The sequence below is a fragment of the Eutrigla gurnardus genome (genome assembly GCF_963514095.1).
Source record: "Eutrigla gurnardus genome assembly, chromosome: 9".
Lineage (NCBI taxonomy): Eukaryota > Metazoa > Chordata > Actinopteri > Perciformes > Triglidae > Eutrigla > Eutrigla gurnardus.
The window spans coordinates 25,566,809-25,576,035 of record NC_139923.1 but is presented as its reverse complement, the minus strand read 5'-3'; the positions used below and the strand labels follow the sequence as shown (position 1 = coordinate 25,576,035).

Genomic DNA, 9,227 nt, shown 5'->3' with positions numbered 1-9,227 from the left:
TCCGACACACAGTTTTTAATCTCCTCCACTAACATCAGCTCACGCACAGAAGCCAAGTCATCCGCCTTACAGGCCGAACACCATCTGTCAAACAGGATACTCTTCTCCCTGGCAAAGTCAGCATGAGTCTGGCTCATTGATTTTCTAAGGCCTCGGAAACGCTGTCTATAAGCCTCCGGCACTAACTCATATGCTCTTAATATAGCGCCTTTAACCTTTTCATAGACCAGACCATCTTCCACAGATAGAGAAGAACAAGCCTCTTGAGCCTTACCAGCTAACTTGCATTGCAGGAGAATAGCCCAGACATCTTTCGGCCAATGCAAAGCCGCAGCAATGCGCTCAAATGCACCGAAATAAGACTCGACCTCAGACTCACGGAAAACAGGCACAAGAGAAATGTGCTTACTCACATCAAAAGTGCCGGCGGAACCCGACGAGGGCCTTGCACCAGCAGGAACTATGGCAGGTGGATCGGCAGTTACCTGTAACTCCAACTGACGCATCCTAATGGCTGTATCTGCTTCCAACCTTCTAAATTCCAACTCCTTTCGGAACTGGAATTCTCGCTCTCGCTCCTCCTTTTCTAACTGAAAGCGAGCCAAGCGGACTTTTACATGAGCATCTAGTTTTGAACCAGGAGATGACTCCACAGAAAAAGGGTCAAACTGTGGCAACGTAAACGGCTTTTCCACACCCCCATTACCCCTTACCTTAATGGCTGGCGTAATCACCTGCGGTCCGATCGCCTCCCCCACTGGAGAGAGAGAGCGGCCTTCGCCCCCACCAGGAGCCGACCCCGCTGCCATAGCCCCGGCTAATTCAAAAACACCCAAACCAACCAAGCCACTAAAGAGGGTGGTTTTGGTTTCTTTTTCAGCCAGGGAGCTAGATACAGAAATGCCATAGTGTTTTGCAATTTCCATCAAATCACATTTCCTACATGCTTCAAACTGACTGATTGTAGGATTGTCCACAAACAGAGCCAAATCAAAAGCTGCCATACTCACCGACAGGCAATCAACACAACACACCGCAGCTGTATGCTACGTGACCAGCAAACACAGTCAGTTAGGGGCAAGCTAAGCTAATTTCGCCGGTAATGCTACAGTTACCTTTAAACCTAACCGACAGCTCCTAAGGCTGAGAGCAAACCTACCAGTGACCAAACAAAACAAGTACTTATGCCAGGTGCCGCATAAACATACAGACAAATAAAACTCCAACCAACAACAACTCCTCAGATCCTGCCTCACCCAACCTAAGCCTATCTGTCTTCTGGAGCGTGCCGGGCTCGAGGCGACTTGAAAGGCAAAAACATCAGCGGCCGGAGCCCTGAAATGCCTACCCCCACTGGAGAATTATATCCCCGCCCAGGATTTGCCCCGAAAATAAAAAAGGCAAAATAACAAATGAGTGCTCGAGGGAAAGGTGGTTTAAACCCAGCTGGACACTCCTATCTTACCTGAGGAAGCTGTTCGTTCACACTCAAGGCTGGACAGCGGACACCAAGACAACAGCACTCGCCAAGCTGACCACGGCAGATACAACCTACCACAAGAACAAACTACAAAAAAGTAGAGTTACCGGTTCAAAAAAAAAGGATCCCGGACGAGCCCCCAAAATATGTTACGTCCCCTGGGAGGTCTAGGGGCTGTGGGGAGTAACACATTACAAAAAAGGAAACTTAACTCCCAAATCAGTTTAAGGCTTTATTATGTTGCCAAGAAAACACACTGACTCACGCTTTGAGCGCGCAAAGTGAAAACACAAACAGAAAACAAGCTTCCCTTAAAAAGAACAGGGCCACACCCACACACAACCACACACAACCACTGACGGCTCTTAGGCCGTAACAGTATGTATGTATATATATGTATATATATATATGTATATATATATATATATGTGTGTGTGTGTGTGTGTGTGTGTGTGTGTTCTACTATAGTACATAAGGTACAGATTTGTTTTTTCCGTTTTTCTACGGAGGTCTGGCTAAACCACAAATGTCAAGTCCTGGCAACACCATTTTTGAGAGTAACTGGCACACCTTTACGCACGAGAAGCCACGCCCATCAGCAACACCTGGTCATCTTACAGACACGCAGGACAGGAAGGCTCACCCCGCATCATGTCATCATGTCTTTGTCATCACACGTCTGTGTGGTTGAACCCTGTCCAATTATCTGAATTTGTTATTATCATTATTTTTATAATTTTTTATTCCCTTGGCTGGAGCATCATTCGGTGAGCTAACAATGAGACCCAGGCAGCCGATGCTCCTCGTGGGGGGCCTCGCGCTCATCCTCTACTTGGGCACGTATCTGAAGAGCGAGTACGAGCGCACGGAGCTGGACACGCCGCGCATTGTGCGGAGTTTTTCTGACCTGGAGAGGAGTGTCGACAGGCTGTGTGAGTGGAGGCAACGATCAGTCCTTCTCTGTTTATACAAGTTATTCTGATTTATTTATTTGTATCGGCTGTAAAAAAAAAAAAAAAAGATTTATTTATTTGTATCGGCTGTAAAAAAAAAAAAAAAAAAAAAAAAAAAATGGAGAAATGGAAAGAAAGTTGGGGTCAGTTTGATTGAACTAAATTCAAGTTTAAATGTTAGTTCACTGCGCTTTTTTTGGTGTGTGTGCGTCTGTGTGTCTGCACACAAAATAATGACACGCGGGGAAAAAAATGTTTTATATAAATAAAACATAACGTTATATATAGAAAACGTAATAATGTTTGCGCATTTTTCCTTTCCTTTCCTTTTTCTAAACAAATACATTTGTGACTGGCGTAGGAAAAGAAAGCAGCAATGCGCAAAAATGATGACGTATATGATCTGTATATTAATGATAAATTAGGTCAAACTTTATATTTTTTTCTTTTTATATTGTTTGTGTCATGTCTTTGTCTATTGTGTGTTTCTTAGGCTAATGGCCCAATTTCTCTCCTGGATATCAATAAAAAGTTATTTTTTATGTAGAATCAATCAAGAGAACATGAAGGAAGACGTTTTATTTTGATTATGAAAAACAACAGTATTTTCTGCAAATGGTGATAATGTCTCTCTCTCTCTCTCTCTCTCTCTCTCTCTCTCCCTCCCTTCCTCCCTCCTTCCTTTCCTCAAGACAATGTTGTCAAGGCTTTTGAGCAGAAGCAGGAAGCCATGCAGAAAATGCTTGAAGAGGACAAACAGAGAAACGTTGCAAAGGTTGAACAGCCGGCGGTTATAAAGCCGCCGGAGCAGAACGAGCAACCCGGAGCAAAGAGCCTGCAGGATAAAAAGGAGGAGGCTGCCAAAGATAAGAAGTCCACTAAACTGTTCCCCAACTCCTACCTGTTCAAGGAGTGGGGGGACAATCTGTCCGAGGAGGACCAGAGGGAGGCTCAGGGTTTGTTTGAGAAATACGGATACAACGTTTTTCTCAGCGACCGCCTTCCTCTAGACCGACCTCTCCCAGATACCAGGGACAAAAGGTGCAACTTGTCATTTTCCATTCCTGTGATGACGAATTTCATACACGGAAAAGTTCTCAATAGTTCATCGATTCCCTTCTTTTTTTAAGTTTGGCCATCCTTCTGTCTCTGAATAGGTGTCTCAAAAAGCAGTACCCAAAGGACCTGCCGAGCCTAGCAGTTATCCTAATCTACCTCAATGAGGCCTTGTCTATCATCAAAAGAGCTGTCCGCAGCATCGTCGACCGCACCCCCAAAAACCTGTTGAAGGAGATCATACTGGTGGATGACAATAGCTCCAATGGTTGGTTGACTGCAAATGAATCAGACTGTGCAAAGATATGTTTTTCCACCGTTTGAGAAGCTACAAATAAGACTAGGAGGGCAGGTCAGGCTGGTAAACATGCATCATTGTGCCTGTGTGAACTTGTTTGGCGACGGTTTCATTGTAACATGTTCATTTATGTGTAAACGTTTTTTGTTTATATAAAACGTTCAGTAGAACGCAATCAGGACATCACAAACTACAACTTCAATTTGACCCGATGTATAATGTAGTTTATGAGCATCTGATGCATGTCTTTGATCAGATCTATGGCTCCCTCTTTGCATTCTTGGTAATCGATGCCCAAACAGGTTTCACAGCCTCGTCCAAAGCTTTCTATGTGCCAACATGGGCGTCGCTAGACACTTTTTACTGGGGCACGTGCCCCAGTATTGATCTGCCGTGCCCCAGTATTGATCAGTAAAATCTCCTGTTCGAGTTTTAACGAGCTACTATATTTGGCAGTGGATTAATTTATATTGATAATAACGGTAAAAGAATGGATTTTCTTTTTCATCCACAATCTCAAACATATTTTAACCCAAAATACAAGCTGAGGCGCGCACCTTGTGGTCCGGGTCCGGCGCACACATTACGTCCGTGCACGGCAGTGTGCATGTCGTAGCCGGTGCACCGCTCTTTTTTGTGATTTTAGTAATAGGGGGCCTGTGCCCCAGTAGAGCTTTATGTCTAGCAACGCCCCGGCGTGCCAACAATATATATCGCTGATCTCTGTTTAATCGGTGCCCAAACAGGTTTCACAGCCTCTTCCAAAGCATGTATGTGCCAACAATATGTATCGCTGATCTCTGTTTATTTATCCCTTAATCTCGTAACAAGTGCCGCCATTCTCCTCTCCATGCAGACGACCTGAAGGAGGCCCTGGACACGTACGTGAAGTTAATCGAGCAGCAGAACCCAAGTCTCCGTATTACAAGAGTGAGGCACAAGGAGCAGCAAGGCCTTGCGTTCTCCAGGGCTTCTGGGTGGAGGGCTGCTACCGCCGACGTGGTCGCCATCCTGGACGCGCACATCGAAGTCCACGAGCTGTGGTATGGCAATTCACTTACAGCAAGCTTAGTTATACTATTTAAGAAAGTAGATTGTTTGCTTGCAATTCTCAAGCATAGTTTATTTTTTTATTTATTAGTTTATTTAAAGGGCAACAGTGCACTTTTAGAAACATTATGAATACACCACAGTAAGCCAAGAAGCTGTGAGTGATTTTTTTCTTCTAAAGTCCCCGGACAAATGATGGTCACACTAAAAAAGACACACAGGCTCACGATACAAGACATGCATAATGTTAAAAAATAATAATAATAATAAAAAAAGACTTGCATTATGAGACACTTCATTAAGGTGCATATAATGAGATGGCCCTAAAATAATAATTTCTTTGTTTTTTCATATAAAGATATGTGATTAAAACATATACGTTAATACGTATGTTAATATTGTCCAATGTCAAGTTTGATCATGTGATGAGACGATGACATGCGGTACTTAGTTAAGGACCAGGTTGATGGTTTGGACCTGTTGTAATACTTTTTCTACAGTAATTAAATGGTACTCAGGAAGGTTTCCATATCGGATGCGGTCACAAACAGATTCTAAGGTCAAACCACCAGCATAGCTTAGCCTTTGTTTAATCACAAACGTTGCTGACTTTTTCAGGAATGCCATTTAACCAGTCACACACATTTGTGGCAACAACCACTATCTGATTCCAGTACAGCCTCACTGACGGAACCGGGGCTTGGAGCTGCTCAGCAACTTTCTCGTCATTCGCCACTAGTATGGTGCTGATATGCAATTGTGCTTGAGCAAAATAAATCTAATAAATCCAACACCTCTAGACCTTTTCAAATGCTGCATCAATGGGCACTTGGGTTGTGTACAATTTAAAACGGAAGTGCATGTGAGATGAATGTTCTGCCTTCTTTTGGAAACCTAAATCTCAGTGACTCACAGTCAAAAAAACAAGATATTCAAGCAGCAGAAGTTATAAAACACAAATTGTTTCAGTGATACCCATCTCCTCTCTCACCTTCATGCAGGGCTGAACCCCTGCTGACACAGATCAAAGGTGACCGAACGGTGGTGACCTCCCCTGTGTTTGACAAAGTCTACTACGACGACCTCAGGGTCGTCGAATATCAACCGGCAGCACACGCCTTCGACTGGGCCTTGTGGTGCATGTACGAGGGTTTTTCAGACGAGTATAACAACCTCAAAGACCGCTCATTGCCTGGAAAGTAAGTTCATTTTACAATGCAGCGAAAAACACCTGGACCTGGTGTAAGTGGTTGTTGTACTAACGGCTCTCTTCTTTCACGACAGAAGTCCGTCTGTCATGGGGATCCTAGTCGCTGACAGGAAGTTTCTAGGAGAAATCGGGCTCCTCGATGAAGGAATGAAAATTTACGGTGGAGAAAATGTTGAGCTAGGAATCCGCGTGAGTAAGCTTCAGATAACTCACCAGATCGCGTGGTCGACGGCCAACTTGGAGGGACAAAGAGCACAGATCATAGTAGAGTAGGAGCCAGACTGTTTCTGGCTGGTTTTATGCAAATTTACCAGGAAGACATGGGGCTTTTTTTTTTTGCTCTTATAGGTGTGGACATGTGGAGGCAGTATTGAGGTCGTTCCGTGCTCCAAGATTGCCCACATCGAGAGAGCCCACAAGCCCTACTTACTTGATCTGAGCATAGCCATGAAGAGAAACGCCCTGAGGGTAGCAGAAATCTGGATGGACGAATACAAACACAACGTCAACTTGGCCTGGAACTTGCCATTCGAGGTACTTGAAATGTCATCATGAAGAGCAAAACAACAACAACAACAACAAAAAAAGCCTTTTTGATTTTCCCATGTCGTTCTTCCACACACGGGATGAAGGACGAACGTCCGAGGCTTCGTAGAATAGTTATGAGCACATTTTGTATTATTTCACAAACAAATTACGCCCCACTCTCTGCAGAATCACGGACTTGACATCGGGAATGTCACGGAGAGGAAGAAACTCAGGGAAAGGTTGAAATGTAAACCTTTCAAATGGTACCTGGAAAATGTGTATCCCAAGTTGGACCCCTTGGACAACCTACTGGCTTATGGAGGAGTAAGTTAAGTGTGTGTGCCACAGCCACATGCATTTCCACATTTTACATACCATAGTGTTGGATACATTTTCACTAGATTGGACAGAAATGATGATCTCCCCCCACTTACAGATGAAGAATCTCGATGCTGACGTATGCTTAGACCAGGGCCCGGTGCCAGGTCACACACCCATCGCCCACAACTGCCACTACTATGGACCTCAAGTAAGTCGAGGAGCTAATTATGGTTGAAAGGTGACAATTTTAAATCATGTTCGTTTGTTGGCTTTTGATTATAAAACCTCTCAATCCGTTTTTTTTATTTATTTTTTTAGGTCTGTTATTATCGCTCCAACGGCGAGCTCTACATTGGTGGCATAAAGTCCCACAAGTACAACGACAACCGGTGCATAGCAGACGTGGGGAAGCAAGATACAGAGCCTGGCCTGTACAACTGCAAAGAGGCCATGCAGAAAAAAATGGGGATCTACTGGGACTTCAGTCAGGTACGAGTTCACCTATCATTAAAAACATACAGCAAAGTATCTGAAAGTCAAGGACAAGATGAAGCGATTAATTTTTTTAATTATAGTAACCAGATTCGAGGGTGGATGGGTTTAGGGAGACTCATAGCTGTCTGAATGTTGCCTTTGCATTCCTGACAAGTGTTCTATTTTCCAGGGGAAAGAGCTGAAGAACAGACAGACAAAAAGATGTCTGGAAATTAAAAGCGGCAAACTTGTCATACAGGAATGTTCTGGCCAAAGATGGGAAATCCAAAACATAATTAAGCCCTTTTAAGTGCGTGTGTTGTGTGTATGTCGAACAATAATTGCACTTTTGTGCTCATGAGTCGGTGGATAATAACACCCGAGTGTGAAAAAGGAATTAAATCAGAATACTGCTATGACCTTTGTAATTATTGAAAGATACTCTACTTGACCGATTTGGTAAGTCATGTGGAATGGATATACTTTTTTTCCCCTGAAAACAGAATTTTGGAAATTTGCTCTACTTATGAATGTCTACAAGTAATATTTTTTTTCTACCATTTATTAATCGGACTGTTTTGGGGGGGGGGGGGGGGGGGGGGGGGTGACCATATTTAACCAAAGTGTTAAAATGTCTTCTTGGACAAGGAGACTGGTAAAATGCCATGGTTTTGGAGAATAATACATCATTTAGTCAAGTTAATTTTCAGAATCAGAAACATTTATTGCCAAGAAGGATTTTACAACAATGGGGAGTTTGTCTTGGTGACGAAGGTGCGTACATTGAGGACAATAACAATAAACAAACTGTGACAAGTAAATGTGGTAAAAGTCAATGGAAAAACTTGTTTGTATTCTGAATGTCTTGTAACTTGATAGAACCAGAACAAGTATGTTATTGGAATCTCCCCAAGTACATGCTTGATGCTGGTCCAACTTAAAAACCGCTCTATCAAGTTTGTTCTACATTTAGCCTACAGTTAACTTTTGTCCAAAGCGACTACCAATAATAACATTTGTCGAAAGAAAGAAACCACAACATATCATTGCCAATAAAGTAAGAGCTAAACAAATAGAAACAAGTGTTTCTCGTCTGAGTAAAGTAGTAGCTGTTCAGCAAACATATCTTAAGAACAACAGTGCTATGATCAAAGTGCTATAGGTAGGCAGAGTCGAGGTGTTCTAAGTTACGACAAGACATTTAATGACAAACAAAACACTTAATTGCAGCTATACAAAGCGTGTCTGTGTCGATTAACATACCAATTCTTACTATATTATGGACAGTGGCTTTGTGTTACTGGATTAGTTTGGGCTTATAAAGGATCAAAGGGTTGTCTGTGTGTTTTTCTAAAGGCTTGTTGGGACTTAATAATAATAATAATAATAATTCTTTATTTATATAGCACTTTTCACAGCACAGAGTCACAAAGTGCTTCACAAAACATGATAAAACCACACAGCAAAGTGCTTTCACAAAACATAATAAGACAACAGTATATACAAAGATGAAGAGCAGCCAAGAATAAAACAACGACAGCAATTAACTGCCCTGCAGTTCAAAGGCCTGTCGAAACAGGTAGGTTTTTAACTGCGCCCTGAAAGCTTCAGACGACGCAGAGGCTCTCAAGTCTGCGGGAAGAGCGTTCCAGAGTCTGGGGGCCACCGGACGAAAGGCTCGGTCCCCTTTAGTTTTGAGGTTGGTTCGGGGGAAGAGTGAGGAGCCCCTGGTCGGAGGACCTTAGGGACCGGCTAGTGGAGTAGGGCTGGAGGAGGTCGGAGATGTAGGCCGGGGCAGACCCATGCAGGGCATTGAAGGTGGTTACCAGAATTTTAAATTGGAATCTGAAAGCTATG

The 9,227-nt window shown here is 43.2% G+C and overlaps 1 protein-coding gene across 1 annotated transcript; it reads left to right on the top strand.

The window, feature by feature from the left end:
• The first annotated feature begins 2,135 nt into the window (after window positions 1-2,135).
• LOC311018760 (putative polypeptide N-acetylgalactosaminyltransferase 8) lies at window positions 2,136-7,786 on the top strand. The gene is made up of 11 exons (XM_084017836.1): window positions 2,136-2,412; window positions 3,126-3,474; window positions 3,591-3,757; window positions 4,644-4,830; window positions 5,839-6,036; window positions 6,122-6,236; window positions 6,396-6,581; window positions 6,762-6,899; window positions 7,012-7,104; window positions 7,215-7,385; window positions 7,561-7,786. Exons 1-11 carry the CDS (start codon window positions 2,259-2,261, stop codon window positions 7,678-7,680), a joined length of 1,878 nt encoding a protein of 625 aa, XP_083873962.1. The 5' UTR covers window positions 2,136-2,258; the 3' UTR covers window positions 7,681-7,786.
• Window positions 7,787-9,227: the final 1,441 nt, after the last annotated feature.

Coding starts and splice junctions, on each gene's coding strand:
- LOC311018760 (XM_084017836.1), top strand. CDS start 2,259: ATGAGACCCAGGCAGCCGATGCTCCTCGTGGGGGGCCTCGCGCTCATC. Junction 4,831..5,838: donor ATCGAAGTCCACGAGCTGTG/GTATGGCAATTC, acceptor ACCTTCATGCAG/GGCTGAACCCCTGCTGACAC. Junction 6,037..6,121: donor GACCGCTCATTGCCTGGAAA/GTAAGTTCATTT, acceptor CTTTCACGACAG/AAGTCCGTCTGTCATGGGGA.